The sequence below is a fragment of the Sphaeramia orbicularis genome, chromosome 18 (assembly GCF_902148855.1).
Source record: "Sphaeramia orbicularis chromosome 18, fSphaOr1.1, whole genome shotgun sequence".
Classification (NCBI taxonomy): Eukaryota; Metazoa; Chordata; class Actinopteri; order Kurtiformes; family Apogonidae; genus Sphaeramia; species Sphaeramia orbicularis.
This window is the reverse complement of record NC_043974.1, coordinates 13,689,906-13,714,047: the sequence shown is the minus strand read 5'-3', so window position 1 is coordinate 13,714,047 and position 24,142 is coordinate 13,689,906. Positions and strand designations below refer to the sequence as shown.

Below are 24,142 nucleotides of genomic sequence, written 5' to 3'. Positions count from 1 at the left end.
GTTCTCTGTGGGGCTTTCACCCCACTCAGACTCAGTAATGTTATTTTCACCAGCCTGGCATTCAGACAGGCCAAGAAACAAACACACACAAATGGTCAGGAAAATGTTTGCCATCCTGCAGAATTAAGGCGTTTGATCCTGTAGACTTGTGCAGCTCAGGTAACTTATGAAAGTCCTCTCAGAAAAGTCACATTTATAACCCTGTCTGCAGTAATTATTGTCATTTATGGCTTTTGAGTCATGACAGAGGCAGTGTAGTACAGCTCAATACACATCAATAGAGCAGATCATAAATCTCAAAACATTATACATCTCACAATTTATTATGTAATGTACTTAATAATACTGACAAAGTTTATCTTTGTCATTTTATTATCTTTCTCCCTTCCTAGTTTCTTTTTCAGTTCCATACAAAGGCAGACGCGCTAACATCCATCTGAAAAAGCAATTATTATTACATCCACAAGGTCATTAGAATAAAGTCATTAGCCCCCTTTTATTGTCGTTCCATAATATTATTATACAACAAAGAAACTAGAAATAACGAAACCTGTAAATTATTTAAAAAAAAAAAAAAAAGTAAGAGGTGCTTCTCTGTGTCAAAAAAAGTAGATGTATATAAAGGAATCAGATGCTCATCAGGGATGGAATATATTAAATACTAAAGAGGAAAAAGGATGTTAAAAAGATATAAATGAAAAGTATAATGATCAAATAGTAAGGGATGGATAGATAGATAGATAGATAGCAGTGGTGGCTGCTCGTCTTTCAAAGAGGGGAAGCTCATTGTCAGCTTACATCGAAAAAATTGTCGTTATTTAAAGATAAATTCAGCCCTCCGTTCCTGTTTAAGAAAATGGTAATCGTAAGGGAGACTATCAAAAAAATTAGGTGTTGTCAAAATCAGGATGACAACATTAGCATTGTCTGCCATCGTATGCACCTTGCAAGACAGCTAGTTCACTCCGACCTAGCCAACAGTATGATTGATTTAACTATCTCCAAATGATATTAAACTCGAACAAGAAGTGATTAAATTATGTAACTGAAACAAGAAAACATTGAAATGATGTTAAATTGAAACAAGGAAGTACAATGAGTGTGTTTAATTTACAGTGCAAGAAATGAACAAGTAATTTCGTAGTGATTTCTCTTTCGATTTCACAGCAGAATGCACAACGGTATTAAACTGAACTCTGTCAAGAGGAGGAGTAGATCTCAAAATAGCTGTCAATCAAATGGGATTCAGCCTTTGGACTGATCCTCCAATCAGTATGTGGAAGCCTGGCGTCCAGCCCAGCTGAGCTCCGCCCACAGCTCCATTCACCCCCAGAGACACTGAGCGTCCGGGGCTGGGACAACATCGTGGCATTTATCCAATTACCGTCCAGTTTTGAGGCAATGAAAAAAACTGTTCCACTCAGTCCCATTGAAGTGCATGGACGCTGAGCGTCTACGGACAAATGCACTGAGCAGAGATCGAATGAGAAAACAGCGCAACGGGAATGTATGAGAAGTGAACAACATCGAGTCTGCTGATTTGTGATAAAGCTGATTCTGAATGAACTCATCTGTGAGATGAACGTGTTCTAACACATTTGTAGTCAATGAAATGTCAAGGTAACTGTACATTTTTGACCATAGATAGATAGATAGATTTCCACAGCTAAGATAAAGGAGTAACAGAGGTGAGACAGGCTGGACTTTTACACAGCGGACCTGCGCTCCGGAATCAAAGGGGTGGTGATGCAGCACAGCAAATAATGTGATGTATAACTTGCGTGTCAGAAATACCCTCACAGCATAGCGCTCCTTTACCTTCTTAGCTAATCTCTCCAAAGTCTTTCACTGTTCCACAAATGTTAGCATGGATAGAGTCCTCTGCCCGAAGTGACAGCAGCTAGCGGATCTCTGCGTCTCCCCAGCTCGACATCTTTCTGGTCATGTTGATATGTTTGTTTACTATACACAGCTCGCGCTCATTTTTAAATCTCCCTGGTGCTGGAGTGGTCATCAAAACATCACATCTTGGTTGCGGAACGTGAGGTGTTCCTTTTACATAGTGTTCCAGAATCATCATTCCACCTTTATCACAGCTCTGTTACTACCTCCAGAGGCTTTACAGAACCACAATAAAGGTGGGACCAAATGATCTCACCATTTTGTTCTGGAATAAAGGTGAAATATTCCCGGTGTCCTGTCGAAACACCCTACCTGTCGAGTTGAGCTACCTAGCGCTACTGAGCATGCGCATGCCCCTAAGCGTTTTCACAGTTTAAATGCCCATCGATTTGTGCTCCCCCAGGCAAAAGTGAGTCATATGTTGTAAGTATATTTCTTTAATAGTGCCTTTTGAGCAGTAAGCATGGAAGCAATTATGTGCATGAAAGATAGGCATAGAATATTGACATTAGATGATAATAGCGTAAGGAAGTTCTCATTGTATGATATAGCGTTAAGTACGTGGGTCAGGTGGGTGTTAATGGCGTTTAGATTATTGTTTAAGTTAGTTCAACAGATGCCAATGATGATAGCCTACCATTTAACTGACTAAATCTATGTTAACAATTCCTGTAAGCAATTACATGTGCACGAAGGATAGATGTAGAATATTGAAGTGAGATGATAATAATGTAAATTATGGTGTTTCTATAGTAGGAGCTTTATTTAATAGAAGTTATAAGCCTGTCGAAATGAGCTTCAGATGAATAAGTAAATACTGGTGTTTTTCCACAGTCGAAGCATTATTTCATTTTCAAATAGGTGTGTCAAAATGTAAGGCAGCATGTTTTGACGGGGTAGCGTCAATCGATAGACGTCGCTGTCGATATAAGCTACTGGTAGCTTACTTCGACGGAGCAGCTCAACTTGACAGAACACCGGGACAGAAATGCTGTGTGAAAGGGGCTCTAGAGGCAAAAAGAGATATTTCCAAACATGTCTACAGTGGTTTCTTCATCCAGTCCAGTTACGCAACAATAAATAATGTCCACTCAAGTTGCACCTTCAGAATCAGTGATTTCCATATGTAAACTAGAAAAGCACTCGGAGAGCGCAGACCTCCGCCAAGGCAGATCAGTTCCTCCCCCGCGATCACCACCAAAATTTAATCATTTGTTCCTTGTGCCAGTATCAACATTCCCTGAAATTTTCATCCAAATCCATCCATAACTTTTTGAGTTATCTTGCACACGGACAGACAGACAAACAAAAGCATAACCTCTTTGGTGGAGGTAATAACAGTAGGGTCATCTCCAACCTACTTCACCATAATCACGCTCTTTGCTAACTATACAAAATTTATAAGCATCTTTATGTTGGGTTAAATAGAATACTGTTCTGATAATATTTGTTTTCTACTGTTTAACACTTGGAGTTGTATTTGAGGCATAATTTCTGCTAATTATAAAATATATATAAGATTGACTGAACAGAAATGAGCAGGATAAAATGCAGGTGTACATTATTAAATCAATATTGTGTATTTAGAGGAAGTAAAAAAAGGAAGTTGGGAATTTTTTTATTGGCTGTGACACTGTGCCATAAGATAACTGTGCTCATGCTTTGAAACTATTGTTGATTAGAAGGTTTTTATCTCTGTAACCTCAATTCAAAGTTGTTTTTTTAGTATATGAGCCAGAGTCAATCATTGTCCACATTGAGCAAATCACTTTACATTTCCTTGTCTTCCCTTGGTAAACATTACCACAAAGTGCATGGCAAGACTGTTGTAACTAAATCTGTCTGACCCAGTATCTAAATATAGGTACTTGTTTATATCCAATGCCGGTGGGCAAAGCTAAGTCTAACAGGGATTTGAGAGTGAAAGGAAGATTTCTGAGGGCAGAAAAGACAAATAAATGCAAAATTACCACATTTGTCTTGGCAAGATTTTGATGGATATCAGTGGCAGCTGAAAAACTGTAAGTAAGCATATCAAGCAAAAGTTTAAGCCAACCACTGACATGGAGTTTACCAGACTGCCATGGGAAGAACGGTGGAGAAGAGACAAGGAGCGGAGGAAAAGAATCCTTGAAGAAGGTTCAGAAGGGATAGAACAGGACAATCGAGAGCTGCGGAGGATTGTGGCCTTCAACGACTCCAGGATGGGACTGATAAGTGGGAGGAACGACAGAGTAGGGATGAGGACAGAAAGCGGGACGCAAATCAGCAAGGACACGTTTGGGGATAATAGTGAAGGACTTGGTGATAGTACCCTCATATATCGAGTTGGAAGCTATCCTACAGAGATGTTCAAGACCCTCAGAGAATTCTGGGAATCATCTCTCCTCACAGACCTCACTCTGATGACTGAAACTGGGAGAAGCTTCAATGTTCACTCCCCAATCTTGGCCTCCATCAGCTCCTTTATCCGCGAGAGACTGAAGGAGAAAAGTGTGCAACAGTTGGACAATGATGAAGACGTCCACAGCTGGTCAGTAAGTTTGGGTCCTGAGGTCCATCATGTAGGGCTTCAGGCAGTTCTGGAGTTTGCCTACACTGGAGATGTTTCATCTCTGAACAAAGACACCGTGACCCCAATTAAAGCTGCAGCACAAGTCCTAGGAGTTCCACGAGTATTGTGTCTCTGCAACACAGATAGATCGAAGGAAAGTGGAAATTCACAAAAGGAACTAAAAGAAGACACTTCTGCACCAGAGCAGATGAAGATCACTCTTCAGTCCATTGAGCGGCTGTGGTCTGAAAGAGTGGGCTGTGATGTGACACTGGATGTAGATGGAGCTGTATTCCACGGTTAGCACATAGGTTACAATAGTTCTGCATGTTTCAGTAGATTTTATTAGATCGGTTTGAAATAATTGGTTTGGAAGATTCATGTAAGTATGTTCTTAAGTCACATTAAAGGCCTATTTATGCTCTACGTTAAAGATACGTTGATAAAGCATACGTCTATGGATGGAGCATTCTGTCCATCCTCTGAGTTCATTATGTGTGTAATTCTGTCTGTTCTCTGGGAGTTTTTGTGGATGTGAACCCAAATGGAGAATACAGAGCAGTACCACCGACAAGCACGGAGGCAGTGTTGAGATTTGAAGAGAATAATTTCCAGAAATCACAACTGTGTGAGTAAGTGATAAACTACCAACATATTTATGACCAGGATGAGATTTGTCATAAAAACAGAGGGGGGGCAGGGGGGTGTTTTTTGTTGGAGTGCCCATGAATTAGTCACGTTTACCCCCTGTCTTATGGCACCCCAGTGCATGGGGATGTTCGCGAATTCTGAGACTGCTAACAGTTCGGTTCAGGTGAATATTAGTGCCAGTAATGTTCGATATAAGTGTAAGAAAACTCTGTCACAACCTGCCTGTTGTTTCAGTTGGTTGATTGTCCCACCCCCCCCAAGGATGAAATTTATTGAGCAGAAGTAGGGATGTAAAAACCAGAGGGGGGGTTGACCCCCCCCGCAACAAACTGCACCCTGTTTATAACAACTGCCCTTCTCAAAATCAATATTAGTATCCAGATTAGTAATACCTCCTCTGTAGTTGCCATGTTTGTTATTGTTGACCTTCTTCTTCTTAAGAAACATTACTCTTCTTCATGGTATTCGGCCAGTATATTAATTAAGAGCGGTGCCATCTGGTGGATTGATTGACAAATGCTCATTTCACCGCAATAGACGCTTGTAAGTATAAAAGCAGAGATGCTTGACATTGTTTGAAACGGATGTACCTATTTATGTACATAAAGTGAGCATGAATGGGCCTTTAGTCTGCATGCACTGTGCCATAGGTGGGGGACTTAAGTCGCAGGGCTTAAGTCAGACTTAAGTCACCTTTTTAAGACTTGAGAATTATTTCACTAACACAAGACTCAACTTACGTAGAGTCAATGCTTGCCTAACTTGACTTGACTTTGAAAACTTGAGAAGTCAATTCCACCTACTTTATTACAATTCCCTATAAGGCACCTTTACTTATTTACTAACCATACGGTTGATGATTTCAAATGCACACTTTTTTTTTTCTTTTTTTTTTCAATTTTTACTACTGTGAAATACTGCATTACCAATGTGAAATAACTGAAATGTACTGTAGATTTATACCAACAAAAAACAAGGTTTACGGATGAAGGAACTTCACAAAGACAAAAAGACATTTCAACATACTATAGAGATTTGTTGTTGTTTTTTTTTGTAAGTTAGCAATGTTTTTCACACTTAGTTTTTGTCATAATGTCAGTGTGGGTCTCATGACCTTGGTTAGCACAATTTGTCCTTGTGTGTCATGATACTTAGATAATGCTCATGTTTTTTTCTGTCATTAGTTCACAAAGTTATTCTGGCTGCCAGCAGTGACTACTTCCGTGGTATGTTCACCAGTGGGATGAGGGAATCCCATCAAAGCTGCATTGCTCTTCCGTTCCCGCTAGCGTCTGAATTAGAGGCTCTGATTGGCTGCTCCTACAGTGGGCTCCTACCACTAAACTGGGATTGTGTTTTTGAGATCACCTGCACAGCCCTCCAGCTTCAGTTTCAGTCTGCCCTCACACTTTGCCTCAAGTTTATGCACCAGGAAATGGATGCGACCTCCTGCCTCGATGTAGCCTCGTTTGCCGAAGCGTATGAGATGTCAGAGCTCCTTGAAGAAGCCAATGATTTTGTACTAAGAAACTTCTGGGATGTGTCAGCCACAGCAAAGTTTCAGGACCTACAAGCAGAGAAGCTTCTGGATTTTCTTCGCTGTGATGGTCTATGTGTGCCTTCAGAGTTGGCTGTATTTCGAGCTGTCATCTCCTGGATTCAGGCTGATCCTGAGGAGAGACAGGGTCAAGCTAGTTTATTGATGACTGGAGTCCGCTTTCCCCTCATGACGTTTCGAGAATTTAGGGAGGTCAGGGCCGTCAACTTACGTATGGAATGCTTCGGAGACAAAGATGTGGAACTTTATGGTTCAGCACTGAAGGAATTTGGTTTTGGTTTTCCCACAACACAAGACCAATTCCGGGTCAGGCGGCCCAGAGAGGCTCTGGTGTTGGTTGGAGGAGACCAGTTGAATCCAGACATGGGCTATCGCATACCAAGCAGGGAGCTGTGGTTTGCAAATTCCCTTCGCAGTGGCACAGGTCTGGTGAAGGAGGTGGAATGGAGAAGACTCGGGGAGATACCTGACCAACCAAAGTTCAGGCATGGAGTTGCAGCACTGGGAGGAAGGCTTTATGTGATGGGGGGATGTTACTTCTACACCAAAGATGATATAATGAAATCTGCCTACAGGTAAAACAAGCACAACGCTGCCTTCTCACTTCAGTTAAAGGTTCAGTGTGGAATCTTTAGTGGCATATATCAGCGACATTAATGACTGTAGCCAGTACTATTCCATTCATTCTGGAGTCTTTAGGTCAGCTGTTGTCTAGACTCATAGGAAGTAACCTGTTGAAACAAATATGTGTAACTGGACTGAGCAACACTTTACCACACTTGGCTGGTTCAAATAGCACCTCGACTCTGCACTGTAAACTAAAGGCTTGTTCCTTTGTGATAATGCCATTTATTTAATTAAATTAGATTTATTGGTGATCCAAACACCACAATCAGTCATCATAGCACACTATAAGAGAAGTTATTTTATAACAGAAGTTTAGGTGCTGCTAAAACTATAATCTTACAGACACTGATAATATTTCCAACCCACCTAATGCAGGCTTTCTCATAGACTGGACAATGGCATGTTCTTATTACTCAAGAAGCAATGGCATCACAGAACCAGTAAATTTACATCTAAGAGTGGTGTTGTGCAACTAGGGAGGCCTACTTGGATAACAGTGGATTGTTTTGTTTTACAGGGGGTTTTTTTTGTCATTAAATGATAGGGTTTCAACCAAGCTCCCAGTTCAAAATGTGGCAATTGGTCTGGCTGTTGTATGACTAGTAAATTCATGATGCCATCCGTGATAAAACAGAAAAAAAATGAGGAAAAGACATAGATAAAAAGTCCTTTCTGAGAATTTCAGAAATTTGGCTATGCAAAGTGGAGTTGTGCTCATTCTGAATTAATAAAAACATAAAAACACAGTGATTCTTATTATTAATATTGTATTTCATTGCTGCAGTCATATCTAGTTAAACCTTATACCAGCTGTATTATCTGACTTTGTCGTCACCAGTTATGACCCTGAACAGGACAGCTGGAAGAGGCTCGCTGACATGCAGGAGTTCAGAAGTAATTTCTCAGTCGTGGTACAAGGGGAGCGCCTCTATGCAATTGGCGGCGATAAGGAGATCAATACCAATGTAGACAGTGTGGAGATGTACAACCCTGACACTGACTCCTGGAGGTAAGACTGACTGTGTTAGGTCTGAATCCAGTTCCCAGTTTCTAAACAAAGAATAGCAGAATGGACATTAACAATTCACCACCATGAACAAAGTCTAGGTCGCACCTATACTAACAGAGGGATTTGTCCCCGTGGTTATGAAGAAGCAGACTCCTCAAACTGGTACAATTTTTTATCTTAAGAAACTTATCTGTGACAAATCTTATTATTTATTCAACATAACTTCCATAACAGATTAGGTTAGTCAGACCTTTATTGATCCCAACTTGGAATATTAAGATAGGAATTGATGGCAGTGGTGGGATTTGAACCCACGCCTCCAAAGAGACTGGAGCCTTAATCCAGCGCCTTAGACCGCTCGGCCACACTACCCTGTCTTATCTGGGTATTATTTCACAAATGAATGGGCCACTTATTGACTGTACAGTTCAGTTTGTTTCTCAAATGGGAAACACTGTCTTGAAAATGGAATAATGAAAGACTATTGAAACCTATTATTCTTGTATTGTTTGTTTGCAGCTGGTCCCTGCTCTAAATCAGGTTTCTCCCTAGGAAGACAAATAAGGAAATCCTTGAACCTTTCTTGTGTTTTTTTTTTAAGCCACTTGTATAGTATTGTGGTGGTTCTCTTAGTATACAATCGACCACACCCACGGTTTCAAGAGCATTTTACTTGTATGGGTAAGACATTACTTATTGCTTGTATTTCTGTCATTTGCCTCCTGTTTGGATCTTTTCCAGCTTTGTGCGGCCTTTGGACCAGGCTCTGAGCGGCCAGGCTGTCACTGTCTTAGATGGAGGGATCTTCATTTCTGGAGGTTTTGACTGTAAGTATGTATGTCTGGTTTCTATGTTCCTGTACCATCCAGAGAGAGGAACCACTTACTTGGCGGACATGGCCTGTGACCGGGCCCAGCATTGCATGGAAGCCCTGCGAGGCCGCCTCTACGTCGCTGGTGGAGTGTGCAACCTTAGGAAGTTTTACACTGACCAACTGGCCTGTGAGGTGTACAGTCCTGTGACTGATTCATGGACTGCTTTCACGTCTCTGCTCGTACCGCATGTTAGCGCAGCCTCAGCCGTCCTGGAGGAGAAGGTCTACATACTGGGAGGATACTGCCAGGAGGACTACAGTGAGTCTGGACTGGTCCACCGCTTTGAGCCGAGCTCACAGAGATGGGAGAACATGGGCAGGCTGCCTGGTCCTGTTACTGACATTCGAGCCTGTTTACTCCGTTTGCCACTGCACTTTAGACAGAGGCACACCGGTGAAGATTACTGTAGTAAACAGTAGCTCGGTTTCCATTACGGTTTTTCACAAACTAAAAGTGATATTTTTACAATTTCGCCCCAAGTACTTGTAGAGTGTTTGGCTTCTAGAAAAGTCCCGTCTCACAACATGTCGTAATTCTTGTAAAATACTGCACAGTTCTCACAAGACGCTCATTTAAGGTAGATGGACGCACAGAGTTTGATGCCAAACCTCCACAGTGTTGCCACTGTAGTGTCGGTTCATCTACTGTTGTTGCAGTGACTGTCTTTGACAAAAGAAGAAGAGAACGTACAGTCGTCCTAAAGCAAAGTTGATATTCATGGCAGCGGCCATGCAGAATGGATTTCTGGGAAAGAACTGTACATCAGGAATAAAAACAAGTTATGGATCCAGAATTTCCGAATGAGCCAGGCAACGTATAATAAACTGTGTGTTGTTAATCTGAATGTGCATTGAAGATTTTGATATAAGATGTGTCTCTACCAGAAGCACAAGTTTTTGTTGCTGTTTTAAGGCAAAAACACACCAACCCAATTGTCGGCGGTCAGACGTCATCAGGCAGTCTGGTGAGGTCGGTGACATGAGTCTGGTTGGTGCGTTCTCTGCGAATGGCCGTCGTTAACGCTGTCACCAGCCGCTTCAACATGTGTAATCGGCTACTACCCGTCGTTCAGTTGGACCAAACTGATTGGTGAAGGGATAGCCCTTGACTAGTGAGTCAGTGAACGAAAAGTTTCCATACGAATACAGCTATGCCAAGGTACTTTGCACTATTATTGTCTTCTGTAATAGTCCATTCACTGCTCATATCGTATCTGAATGAGTATCAGTCAGTGTTGACTATGGACTTCATTCATTCCATGAAGTGAACACTATTAGCGTTGTTAGCATAGTGCGATTTCTCCTTCTTCTTCCACAAGAAGAAGCCCAAGAGCTGACAACACTAGTATCTTCTTATTACTAGCCATCCGTTCAACAAGTACAACAACAACAACCCTTCTGGACTACTCAACACTCTCTGCTGACAACAATGACTGACGACAGCGAGCTCTGTGTTTAGAGAGATGTTCCGTCATTTTCCAGTTTTACATCTCGTGCAAGCGCAGAACGTACTCTGAAGTCGGTAGTCCATTTGGTGTGTTCTTCACATTTGTTTGACTATGTTGGGGAGATGGAACTGATAGTCGGGCTACCTTTTCTGGTGATGATTGGCAGTCGGGTTGGTGTGTCTTCGCAATTAGAAGCTTGAAAAATAAATGTTAAAACTGACAGATTTACATGTCATCCACAAATTGCATTCATTTTCATGCAAAAAACTGCCAGAGGATACAGTGAAGATCTTTAAAATGATTCATTGTATTAGATAGGATTTAGGATAGCATCGGAATAGACTGAATACAATCGATTCGCAAAATAAATGAGCTCAACTTTTTTTTGTTGAAACATGATGAGTAAAATGAGTAAGATAAAGAATAATTTGCAGTGTAATAATATTAACCTCAATTTTATGTAATTGTACATCAATCGTAGCAGTAATTATTTATTTTGTCCTATTTATATGTTTGCCTTGGAGCCATTACATTTTGTTATTATTGTATATTTCATCTTATGCACAAAGCAAAGACCTGCTGAATAAAACTCAATCATCCCACTAAAAACCAAGTAGAGCTCCAAAACCCTGAAAAGAATTTATTATATAAATCATTTTATCAGACACCGCTTTAGTAATAATCATCAGATGACTATTGTGTAAATGACCTGTAAATGTGTCACATGTAAATTAATAGTATCTGATGTTAATAATTAATCAAAACAATCTCTAAACAATTAATTTTCCAAGAACAGAAAATAAAAATGTCACACTGAGGGGGTGTTATGTTGAATTTCTACAGAAAATGGTCTAAAATACAGTGGAATACAACAGAATAGAATATAATAGCCTTTATTATCATTGTGTACAATGAAATTAGGAGAGCTACTCCAGTCAGTGCAACAATATAAAATTACAAAAACCAAAAATAAGACAAGAAATTAGAATATCAAATTTTACAAAAGTAAGATAAGAATAGAGCTAAGTAGATTTAAAAAAAATAGACATAATATGTTAACGTATTAACAGTATGTGACATTACGTATATATTCTATATGTAATGGTTACTTCCAAGATGAAAAAGCTATTTAATAAACTTTGAAATGAAGCGTATGTTTATTACTGTGAAACCTTACCATAGTGCACCAGATACAACCTATTTCAGCTTAACATTAACAAAAAAAATGTATTGCAATAATTGGAAATATAAAAATGTGTCTGGTGAAGGCTACTTGAAACGATAAAATAAACAAGACAGGGATTTATATGATATTTTCTGTGAAATATCTACATCCCTTTGGCATGAAAATATACTTAAATCAGACATAGAAGCAGAATAATTAATTATTAATCTGAAAGTTATTCAACCACAGTTAACCTTGTACTTTGTATTTTCTGTCCATAATCTGAGTGATGAATGAGGAACATGGAACAATGAGGAGATTATCAAGTTGGAAGGAACACGTAGACAAGAAATATTATCTTCTGTACTGGCTCTTGACTGGTATGAACAAATGACTGATGCCCTGATAGAAGTTCAGACTTGTCTGATTACCCAAAGGGGAAAAACCCACTGATGACAATAATGATAATAAAGTCTAAAGCAAACCAGGAAGATGGAACCAGGGTAAAAAACACCCAAGAGCTGAACTAATCTGAACAACACTTCCAATCTTTTAATTACATTTGAAAGGTGATATCTTATCTTTGTTCGGCTCTTGAAGAAATGTCACATAAAACTGTCCTATATACATTTACTTGTTCTTTTTTTTTTTTTTTTTTTTTTCAGCATTTTCTGATCACTTACCACAGGATGTTGCACAAGACGCATGCTTTTTTTTTTTAGCTTTTTTTCTGAGCCTCAACATTCAAAACACAAAGAATGTGTTACAGTCTCCTCTTTTTCATATTTAACCAAACTTAATGATGACTTTGGAATTATTTTGTTGTTACATGCGCTCACAATCCCAACCGAAAGTTTTGGAAAAGACACAAATATTGTTTCTACAAGTTTTACTGTTTCAAGTTTTGTTTTTTAGATTTTGTTCCACATGATTCATACTGAAGAAAGTTTTAAAGACTTTTATTGACAGATGAATTGCGTTTATGCAGAGACACTTGTTCTACTATCATATTTCAGCCTGGTACTTAACCCATAAAGACCCAGTGCTACTTTTGTAGTGGTTCACAAATTAATTTTTCTCTATATTTACCCTTTCTTCATTGATTTATCACCATTTATCATAATATCAGTCTCTATATTTTGCGTTTCTTCAGTAAAAATCAGGTATTTTTCTATATTTAATTCACTGATCATGTAGATGTTAATAAAAGCTTAGAGTCAATTCAAAGGTTTTAATATTACAGAGAAAACTGGGGAAAAAGGGACTTTTTCAGCCAAATTTATCATTAATTGAACATAAACTAAGTGTGTCCATCTACTGTCATTGATCCAACTCCATGGGTTTTACTGGTGAATCAATGTTGTAGAAGATGACAATGTTTCCACGGTAACTATGGAGCCTCTGAACGTCCAAATGGGTCATATCTGATGACCACGAAAAGATGACAAACTGTATTTTACATTAATTATTTACATGTATTGATAGGATTAGTGGATCAAAAAGTATTAAACAGTTTAGATCAGTAGATGGTTTTGGTTGACGGTGTATGTTTGGATCTTTATGGGTTAATAAAACAGGTCCAAAATGTACTGACAGACATTGCAAAACATGTTTTCTTCAGAATACATACCCTCAGGACACTCTCTGTAGAATGTAACAGACAACTGTGACAGAAATATGCACACCGTGGTCAGTAATGTTTCATGTGAGTCATGTATTTTCGGAGCCTCTCTTCGCATCTCAGCTCGATCAGAACCAGTTTTAAAACAAGTGGTGCCAGGTACAACAAACCCTGCCCCTAGCACATGTTGTAGCTTATGTTGGAATCGATCCACTCTTTCATTCATATTCAGTATTTGTTAAATATAAAAATTATGTATGTGCCAAGTTTGAAGTAAATTGAAACTAAATTGATGTTTTTATAGACATGTGAAATTTCGCCCATTATAAGTAAATGGGAAAAGAAAAATATTTCAAAATTCAACAAAAAATGTCGAAAACAAGCTATCACTTAGATATTTTGCAGAGTGATATCTAAAATTAGTCTGCATATCTCTAAAATGTTTGAAGTAAATGGGGTTAAAATTGATGTTTTTATAGCCAGTTGAATTTTCGGCCATCATAAGTAAATGGGAAAAAAATACTTTAAAAAATTTAGAAAAAATTTGAACTTTGACCTACTGTTCCCAAAATGTAATGACATTTATGCTGGGTCACTGGCAATCTATAAACCCAATTTGGTATGAATTGAACCAATAGTTTTGCTGCTAACGTGTTTAATGAAACAAACCAAACCAAAAACAATACCCCTTGCCTCCCCCTTGAGGGTAATAATGAAATGAAGTCATCGTGAAACCATAAAATATCCCGTTTATTAAAAAGAAACACACGTGCCTGCTCATGCTCATGTTTTATAGCTGCATGGAAATGGAATGATGTTAACCCTTTAAGCACCAAAGTCGCAATACTGAGACAAGCGACATAACTGACTGAAACAGACCATAACTCCAGATAGTTACCAAATCTAGTTACCACCTCCCACCAACAGATGGCAGACATGTGCCCCTTCAATTCTAACACCATTTCAAGGCATGTTTCTATTCAAAGTGAAGAAGAAAATCCAGTTTGAAAGGCGAGGTCCTGAGCTGGTTTAGTAAGTATTTAAAAAAAGTTTGTTTAGTTTTAGTTTGGATGGATAAGAACAGATTTGGCTACTCTGCTGTTTGGCAAAAAGCTACTAAAACTTCCTGCTTTTTACTTTCTACTAATGTTTAAGATATTTTATTTTAAGGATAAGATGACAAGAAAAACAAAAACACAAAGAAAACATCCATGTAAATATGTTCAAAGTTCAGTTTTACCTAAAGTTACACAATCTAATGTGGCTGCCACCCTGTGACATTACAGCATGCAAATTGGATGAGTTTGGTTAAAAAGCTACAAAATTTTACAGCATTTTCCTTTCTACTAATGTTTAAGTTAATTCATTTTAAGGATAAGATGACAAAAAAAAAAAAAATAATAATAATAATAATACAAAGCAAACTTCCATATAAATATGTTCAAATATCAGTTTTCCTAAAAGTTATGCAATGCAATGTGGCTGCCACCCTGTGACATTACGATATGCAAATTGGATGAGTTTGGCTAAAAAGCTACTAAATTTTACTTTCTACAAATGTTTAAGTTAATTTATTTTAAGGATAAGATGACAAAAAAAACAAAAATGCAAAGTAATCTTCCATGTAAATATGTTCAAAGTTCAGTTTTCCTAAAAGTTACACAATCCAATATGGCCACCGCCCTGCGACATTACAAGATGCAAATTGGATGAGTTTGGCTAAAATGCCACTAAATTTACTGTATTTTACTTTCTACCAATGTTTAAGTTGTTTTAAGGATAAATGACAAAAAACCAAAAACACAAAGTAAACTTCCATGTAAATATGTTCAAAGTTCAGTTTTACCTAAAATTAAACAATCCAATATGCACCCTGTGACGTTACAGTATGCAAATTGTATGAGTTTGGCTAAAAAGCTACAAAATTTTACTGCATTTTTCTTTCTACTAATGTTTAAGTTAATTCATTTTAAGGATAAGATGACAAAAAAAAAACAAAAATACAAAGTAATCTTCCATGTAAATATGTTCAAAGTTCAGTTTTTCTGAAAGTTACACAATCCAATATGGCCTCCGCCCTGCGACATTACAAGATGCAAATTGGTTGAGTTTGGCTAAAATGCCACTAAATTTTACTGTATTTTACTTTCTACTAATGTTTAAGTTATTTTAAGGATAAATGACAAAAAACCAAAAACACAAAGTAAACTTCCATGTAAATATGTTCCAAGTTCAATTTTACCTAAAGTTATGGCCGCCGCCCTGTGATGTTACAATATCCAAATTAGATTTGTATATTTACTCCCATTATAAACTTTTGGTCGTACCTAATATTTTTCTCATTTACAGTATGACTTTATCTTTAACCACTTCCAAACTACAGCTTTTTGAAATCCTGATATCAAAATTGAATATTTAAAAACGAAAAAAGGGTTTCTCTGGTGCCTAAAGAGTTAAGTCATTTTCATCATCGTCTAAAATGGGCATGTTGAGATGTCAGTTGATTCGGGGAACCTGAGGGCCCAAACATTACTCACTAACACCTGACAACCCTTCGCAGTGAAGACAAACAGGTAGAAAAGCCAGTGAAGAGAACAGACTGAGAGGAAAACCAGAAATGGAGTCCAGGGCTTTGGTTCTGTTCATGGTCCTCGGGTTCTTATTTCCGGAGCCGGGGTTCGGACAGATTCATGAATTGGTTGTTAATGAATGGTTTAGAGACAGAATCGAGCTGATAAGGACCTTACCAGAAAAACTTGCAAAAATAGACGAGTGTGAGGAAAAAGCTGTAGCCCTGGAGGCCAGACTCAACGCCACGGAAGAGGAGCTGACGAAACAGAGAGCTGAGATGGACAAACTGAAGGAAGAGAACGAAGGTAAAAGACCATCAGATGATTCCACTGCATACAAATATAAGCACACATGCATCCTTTATCAGTAACAAACCTTTCCAAACATTCACAGAGCTGAAGCAGAGAACTGGAAGTGGTAAGTCAATATCTAAACCCTCTCATTTTGTATGTGTGGAAATGTAGTGTCATGCATTTGTTTATAACGAAGAAACTCTGTTTATATGAAGGTTTCATTTTTAATCATCAGTTTGTCTGAGTTTAGTCACTGCTGTCTGCCCCCCCATCCATATCAGATCATATGCATGTGCACCCACAATGTTAATATGTAAAGAAGATTTAATGTAAATTCTATATTTATACAAATATTTATATAAACACACCATTTCTTATTTTTCTCTTAAATTTCATTTTTCACTCATTTGTGTTTTTTTTCTACCTCTTTTTCTCTGCACTTGCTTGTTGTATGTTACTGCTGTTAAATTGTAAAATTTCCCCACCGTGGGATAAACAAAGTCTCATCTCATCTTATCTCGTTTTATCTTACCTCATCTTATCTTATCTCATCTTTTCTTATCTTATTTCATCTCATCTCATCTCATCTCATCTTTTCTCGTTTTATCTTACCTCATTTTATCTGATCTTATCTTATCTCATCTCATCTTTTCTTATGTTATTTCATCTCATCTTATCTCATCTTCACTTATCTTATCTCGTCTTATCTCATCTTCGCTCATCTTATCTTGTCTTATCTCATCATATCCTATCTCATCTTATCTCATTTTATCTTATTTCATCTTATCTCATCTTATCTTATCTTTTCTTATCTCATTTTCACTGAGTATTAACATCCATAAATATAATTCTGTGTCCACAGCTGCTCCTCAGGTTGCATTTTCTGTCTCTTTGGCAAACACCGGAGAGATTTATGAAGGGCCCTGCATCGACAAAACCCTGATTTTCAAGAGGGTTTTCTCAAACATTGGCAACGGTTATGATGAAAACACAGGTACTGTCTTATACTGACAACTGTCTATTTCCTGCATGTACAATATTATTCAAATGATTGTTAAGGTATTAAAAATAAATGGAGTCAAAGCCAGAAATGTTCTCAACTGGTCTGGCTTCAGGACCCATGATCATCCCTCAATGATAAGCTGTGATCTAAATTGATAAAAGTTAAACTTCTCAAAATATTTTATACAAAGATGGTGTGTTTTGAACCTGAGATAATACAGAATATCACAGTATGAAAACACAGAAGACTAGTTTAATGATAAACTAAACTGACCAGCAGGTGGTGATGATAAACATGGAAATATTCCCTTTAACACTAAATTAGGTCCATTTTAACTAAAATTAAAAGAGTTAAAAATTAAAAGTGCATTCAGTCACTTATTCAAGAATTAAACACACTCAGGTTTTTGTCCAGTGAAGCTAAAACTATATCTGATGTAGTCAGTGTCATACTAGGATTCACAGTGATATGTATAGAAACTTACTGGAGTGTTGACCCGTGGGGATCCACAGGTTCTAGATGTGGTGATTTTTATGCTGTTGTGTACTCGTGCATGCTGTACCGCATTTGTCCAGCAGTCACCGCCAAAGCATTCTGGTTAAAACAACATCATTATAAGGCAGGGGTGTCCAATCCTGGTCCTCGAGAGCTACTATCCTGCATGTTTTAGATCAGGGGTCTCACACTCATTTTAGTTCAGGGGCCACATTCACCCCAATAAGATCTCAGGTGGGCCGGACCAGAAAAAATAACAGTGACAAAAGTAAAATGAAATTATGTCAATGTTTACATCTATAGAGTTTCCTTAAAAATCTGAATAACATGGACAACTTGAAATGTCTTCAGAAGAACAGGTGCAATTTTAACAATATTCTGCCTCAGTTTATCATCTACACATGTGCATTACAACTTACTTTACAATTACAAAAACACAAAATATTTACGGACAGGCAAAATATTGGTAAAACTGCATTTAAATCTCTTAAGACATTTCAGATTGTTCATATTTATTTAGGCTATTTACATTTTTTGAAAAAGGAAAGTTTGTCGATGTAAACATTTTAATATAATTTTACCTTTTTACACTAAAACCACAAGAAAATTTGCGGTTGTCATTATCTATAGGTTACTATGATAGCATTTTACTGGATTGACCCACTTGAGATTATATTTGTCTGTATGTGGAGGCTGAATTAAAATGATTTTGACACCACTAATTGTTAATATCTTCAGTGTAATTTTTGCATTTCACAAATTCATCCCACGGGCCAGATCTGACCCTTTGCCGGGCCGGATTAGGCCCCCAGGCCGCATGTTTGACTCCTGTGTTTTAGTGTTTTCGATGTTTCCCTCTTCCAACACACCTGATTCAAATGATAAGCCCATCATTAAGCGCTGCAGAAGCCTGATAACAACCGTCAGGTGTTTGCTGGAAGAAGGAAACATCTAGAACATGCAGGATAGTGGCTCTCGAGGACCAGGATTGGGCACCTCTGTTGAAAGGCAACTGTATTCCAAAATTACTCATATCTCCCAAAATATTGGTCTTGTCAACTTGTCGTTTTTGCAAGTCTGTTCCTTGACCAAAACACATAGAATAATAATAAAATAATAATAATAATAAAAAAAAATACTAAAAATTAGGGATGTAACGATATGAAAAGTGACGAGAAGTGACGAACCGTGAAGTGTTGTATAATGCCGCTAGCTAAAATTGCTAGAGTGAAATAAATCGCTTTCATATCAATCCGACATTGACAAAAGATGAAAACGAAGGGAATTTTATCCATAATTTTTGTCCGTTTTAGTTAGTTTTATAAGGACACAATACAGTTTCAGTTAGTTATGGTTTTTTTCTTTTAATTATAGTTTTTATTTATTTCAGTTAGCGAAAATGTTTTCACAATTCTAGTTTTCGTCATTTCGTTAGTTTTCGTTAACGATAATAACCTTGGTGTAGTGGAGATAAATAAATGCCTCTAAATCAGGGGTGTCAAACTCATGTTAGTTCAGGGGCCACATAAAGCCCAATATGACCTGCAGTGGGCCGGATCATTAAAATAAAAACATAATAATACATAAATAATATCAATTGCAAAATTTGTATGTCTAATTTCTATGTTTTAGAGTGAAAAAAGTAAGATTATATTATCAAAATTTCTACATCTACAAACTATCTTTTAAAAAAATATGGAAAAACAGGAACCATGACCAACATGAAATTTATTAGGAAAAAAAGTGCAATTTTAACAATTTATGCCATTATTTGGCTTCAGCTTCTCATTTTTACATGTTCATTACAACGTGCAGATCACAGTGGATCTACAAATGCACAAAACATTTAATAACAGACAGAATATTGGTAAAATTACTTTTAAATCTCTTAAGACAGTTCAGGTTGTTCATACTTGTTCAGGTTTTCACATTTTTTTGTAGAAGGCTAGTCTGTAAATGTTTACATTTTTGTGTAATTTTACTTTTTTTTTTTTACACTAAAACAGAGAAAAATATGTGGTTTTTGTTATTTTTACTTTATTATGATAGTATTTTACTGGTCTGACCCACTTTAGATGGAACTGAACTAAATTTATTTTGACATCCTTGATTGTTAATATCTTCAGTGTATTTTTTGTATTTCACTAATTCATCCCGCGGGCCGGATTGGACCCTTTGGTGGGCCGGTTGTGGCCCCCGGGCCGCATGTTTGACACCCCTACTCTAAATCAATGTTTATGCATGTGTAGAGTAATTCAGTATCAACTTCCTTGTCTAATAACTGATGACAACAGATTGTATCGCTCCTAGTTACAATAATATGATCTGCAGCAGCATGTCTGGTATTTGCTCTGCTGCAGGAGTCTTCACCGCTCCAGTGAAGGGTGTGTACTACTTCACCTTCAGCACCTACGGCTACAACACACACACCACGGGGGCCATTTTAAGGAAAAACAACTCCTATGTCATTTCAACGTACGAGGAGGCCTCAGTCGACGGGTCAGACAGTAACAGTAACGCCGTTGTCCTTCCACTGGTCGCTGGTGATAAGGTGCATGTGGAACTGTGGGACAACGGCAGAGTGTACGACAACCTCAACGGACACACAACCTTCAGTGGTTTTCTGCTTTTTTCCACAAATAATTAGACCCAATGCATGTGTGTTTCATAGTGATGCAACAATTTATCTGGAAATCTGTTTCCTTGAGGTTGTTTCACTGTTCATTCCGTGCGTTTCCATGACAACTTTTATTCCTGGTTTAATCTGATTAAAGGTTAGATCCTATTTCAGATGCCCATGTAAACGCCTTATTCCAGTTGAAAAAGAAAAGTTCGGATTAAATTTAAACCCGATTAAAGTCACTGGTTTAATCAATCCCCTTTTAATTATGATCTAAATCATTCCTGGGACATGTAAACCCTTTATTCCGTTTGGACTTTATTCCTGCCATTCTGCGCATGCTCATTGTCTTGTCCTGTCGTGATGACGCACACATTCTGCACTGGTGGAAGAATATGCAATGCAGTCTAGTCAACCCAAACCGTTCCAGTGGGCTATTCTGATGGGATCTACCAGCCTGGAAAACCCTGAAGGAAGAGTTCACCATTTGTTTTTTATTCATTCATTTGTCATGCACTAATGAGTTCGATAAGTTGGCAAATCAGTTTGCACTGCAGTGCACCGATTGCCTTGTTCTCGCAGCCCTTCCGTTAGCTTAGCCTAGCTTAGCATAATCGCTTCATTCCTATGGTCAGACGTAGCCAGGCTTTTATAGGTGATTTGTAGTATTTTATGAGTGATTTTGTGAAATTCAATTCTCCCTAATCATTCCTTTAGTCCAGTGGGGTCAATATGATCACAAATTGAGGCTCAAATCATGGCCATGTGACTTGTTGCACTAATAAAATCTTGCCAAGCTAAAACAGTAAAGCAAAGCTAATTTAGCTCATGCATCCCTTCCAACAAAAAGATTTTCCAACTTCTGTCAACACAACAGTCCCAAGATTGTATGTGTGCAGTAAGTCGCGGATCTAAAGAAATAATTAGGGAGAATTGGATTTCAGAAAATCACTTACAAAAGACAACAAATCACCTTTAAAAAACTGGCTATGTGTGACCATGGAAATGCAGTGACTATGCTAAGCTAAGCTAACAGAAGGGCTGCGAGAACAACGTGAGCACTGCAGCACAAACCTTTTAGCTCACTTATCTACCTCATTAATACCTCATGTAAACCTTTATTCAGGTTTAACATTTCCATGTAAACAGCAGAGAAAATGCTTTAGTTCCGAATTAATTTCTTCTGGAAAAATAATCAGATTTAAAAAACATCATGTAACCGTACCAAATATCTCTGTAAATCTGCTTCCTTGAGAATGTTTCACTGCTCATATAAGTATTTCATTGTCTCTTGTTATATATTATCCCCATGTGTACACGTAATAGTTACTTATAATATGTGTTAAAATACAATATGATATACTAGTATTTGAAAATGCATCAAATTAAACTACAATTGTTGTGTATTTTGGACCAAGTATATTTTAAACAAACTGAAATGTACTGGTTGTATGGCTGCACCTGAACTTCTCTAATGTACACATCATCAGTGAAATAAAGTCAAGTCACATAAATAACTAATAATCTTAACCCATAAAAGACCCAGCGTTGCTTTTGTTTCAGTTCCCAAATGAATTTTTCTCTATTTTTAACCTTTCTTAAGTGATTTATCAACATTTGCTCTAACATTATCCTCTGTATTTTGCATTTTTAAGTTAAAATCTAGTATTTTTCTATATTTAATGTACTGATCATGTAGATTGAAGCTCAGATTGAAGTTGAGGGTTATTATATCCCAAAAGAGAAACCTGAAGAAAAAGATAATTTTTTCTGTAGAATATGTCTTTAACTGAATATAAACCCAGAGTCTCCATCCACTGTTATTGGTCAAATTCCATGGGTTTTACTGGTGAATAAGTGTTGTAGAAAATGACAGTGTTTCCACGGTAACTATGGAGACTTTGAACGTCCAAATGGGTCATATCTGATGGCCATGAAAAGATGACAAACTGCATTTTACACCAATTATTTACATGTATTGATCAGATTAGTGGATCAACAGGCATTAAACAGTTTAAATAAGTAGATGGTTTTGGTCGCTGGTGGAGGTTTGGGTCTTTATGGGTTAAACGGACCAGTTACTATAAATGCATACTGGTACTGAAATGTGCATTGAATGGATCAATTCAACAAGGTGAAAAGAGGTCAGTTTATGTTAACAATAACTTAGTATAACGATGTAATTAAGTGTGGAAATTTGAAATAAGTGCATGTTTTTTGTGTTTTTTATTCTCTCTGATGTTGTAGTAAATAAAGTTATGTTATTTCAGAACAGATGTTATTCTAATATGCTGGTATATCAATAAAGCAGGTATATAGAGGATTCTGGGATATGACTAAGGTGTGTTTTAAACACTCACCCTCTCTGAGTACTTCCATGAATAACAAAACAAGTAGAAACTTATTAAAAAATATATATGACCAATAACACATCAATTTTTAAGTACATTTTAATAAAGATATGATATACATATATTCAGAACATTAATGCAAATAAACATCTCAAGTTGTTCTGTCTGTTAATGTAACATTGTTTATATTCCTTTTACAACAATAAATGTGATTAAGAGTATGGAAAATAGCACCCTCTGTTGTCCACAGTTTAATATTGCAGTTATAGGTGAAAAATAGAAATAGTTGGTGTCAGTCCTTGCTAAATATTTACAACAGCAGCCTCTATAATAGTGTATTATCAATGAAAACACACAAAAAAAACCCCACTAAAACCCTTGCTATTCCTTATGTTTATATGTGTAGAATGAATCTTGATCAAAAGTCTTAATATTTCAACATCTCTATGGACATACATTTGTTTCTTTATTCATCAATCAAAAAGAATAGATTTGCAATCAAACAAATAGATTTGCAACCAAAAAAGAGATTTGAGAGCAAAAGACAGAAAGTGGCAATCAAAAAAAAAAAAAAAAAGATCATTTTCCTTATAAATCAGTCCTCTTTGCTTGTGAGTTTAAAATTTTTGCTTGAGACTTCAAAAGTTTTGCTTGAAAATCACCTGGCTCCAGGTTTGTTAAACCACTTCTCCAATGTGTTATGTTACTGGGAGGTCAGCTGATAGTCTATTGCTCTTTGAAACTGAAATGAAATAAGTAATGAACTAGAACACTAAATAGCGTTGCTTACAGCCTGTACATTCGTAACCTGAGCAGTACGGAATGAGTGAGTGACTCATTTCAGTTTCAAAGAGTAAAAGACTATCAGCTGACCTCCCAGTAACATAAACACAACGGAGAAGTGGGTTAAACGTGGTAAGGTTATTATCGTTAATGAAAACTAACGAAATGACGAAAACTAGAATTGTAAAAACATTTTTGTTACCTGAAATAAATAAAAACTATGATTAAAAGAAAAAAATGATAACTGAAACTGTATTGTGTGCTTACAAAACTAACTAAAACTTATAAAAATTATGGATAAAATTTCCTTCGTTTTCGTCTTTGTCAACGTCGGATTGATACAAAAGTGATTTATTTCGCTCTAGCAATTTTAGCCCATACGGTACTTCACGGTTCGTCACTTCTTGTCACTTGTCATTTAGTCATCTTCTCGTCCCCACTCTACCTGGAAACATGGAGACTAAAGTTGGGAGAAAGCAGCAGAGTCCTGTCTGGGATTTATTTGAATACGACGGAGAAGAAGAGAAAAGATACAACAAAACTAAAACTAATACTAAAACTAAACTAAAACTAGGCATTTAGAAAAAAAAGAAAACCGGAGCCAGGTCAAACCCACC

At 37.2% G+C, this 24,142-nt stretch overlaps 2 protein-coding genes and 1 non-coding gene across 3 annotated transcripts; 2 read left to right on the top strand and 1 right to left on the bottom strand.

The window, feature by feature from the left end:
* Positions 1-3,876: 3,876 nt before the first annotated feature.
* Positions 3,877-9,595, top strand: LOC115438976 (kelch-like protein 33). The gene is made up of 4 exons (XM_030162873.1): positions 3,877-4,755; positions 6,292-7,240; positions 8,131-8,301; positions 9,043-9,595. The coding sequence occupies exons 1-4, from the start codon at positions 3,966-3,968 to the stop codon at positions 9,593-9,595; spliced, it is 2,463 nt and encodes an 820-aa protein (XP_030018733.1). The 5' UTR covers positions 3,877-3,965.
* Positions 8,592-8,673, bottom strand: trnal-aag (transfer RNA leucine (anticodon AAG)). Its single transcript has one exon. It is a non-coding gene; the product is annotated as a tRNA-Leu (tRNA).
* Positions 9,596-16,026: 6,431 nt separating the features above from the next.
* On the top strand, positions 16,027-20,757 carry cbln11 (cerebellin 11). The gene is made up of 4 exons (XM_030162872.1): positions 16,027-16,285; positions 16,374-16,397; positions 17,136-17,267; positions 20,132-20,757. Exons 1-4 carry the CDS (start codon positions 16,027-16,029, stop codon positions 20,416-20,418), a joined length of 702 nt encoding a protein of 233 aa, XP_030018732.1. The 3' UTR covers positions 20,419-20,757.
* The last annotated feature ends 3,385 nt before the right edge of the window (positions 20,758-24,142 follow it).

What these genes read in the sequence shown, in the direction of transcription:
- LOC115438976 (XM_030162873.1), top strand. Translation starts at nt 3,966, where the DNA reads ATGGAGTTTACCAGACTGCCATGGGAAGAACGGTGGAGAAGAGACAAG. An exon ending in AGATGGAGCTGTATTCCACG is followed by an intron (nt 4,756 to 6,291) that starts GTTAGCACATAG and finishes TTCTGTCATTAG; the next exon opens with TTCACAAAGTTATTCTGGCT. An exon ending in CCTGACACTGACTCCTGGAG is followed by an intron (nt 8,302 to 9,042) that starts GTAAGACTGACT and finishes GATCTTTTCCAG; the next exon opens with CTTTGTGCGGCCTTTGGACC.
- cbln11 (XM_030162872.1), top strand. Translation starts at nt 16,027, where the DNA reads ATGGAGTCCAGGGCTTTGGTTCTGTTCATGGTCCTCGGGTTCTTATTT. An exon ending in GAAGCAGAGAACTGGAAGTG is followed by an intron (nt 16,398 to 17,135) that starts GTAAGTCAATAT and finishes CTGTGTCCACAG; the next exon opens with CTGCTCCTCAGGTTGCATTT. An exon ending in CGGTTATGATGAAAACACAG is followed by an intron (nt 17,268 to 20,131) that starts GTACTGTCTTAT and finishes GCTCTGCTGCAG; the next exon opens with GAGTCTTCACCGCTCCAGTG.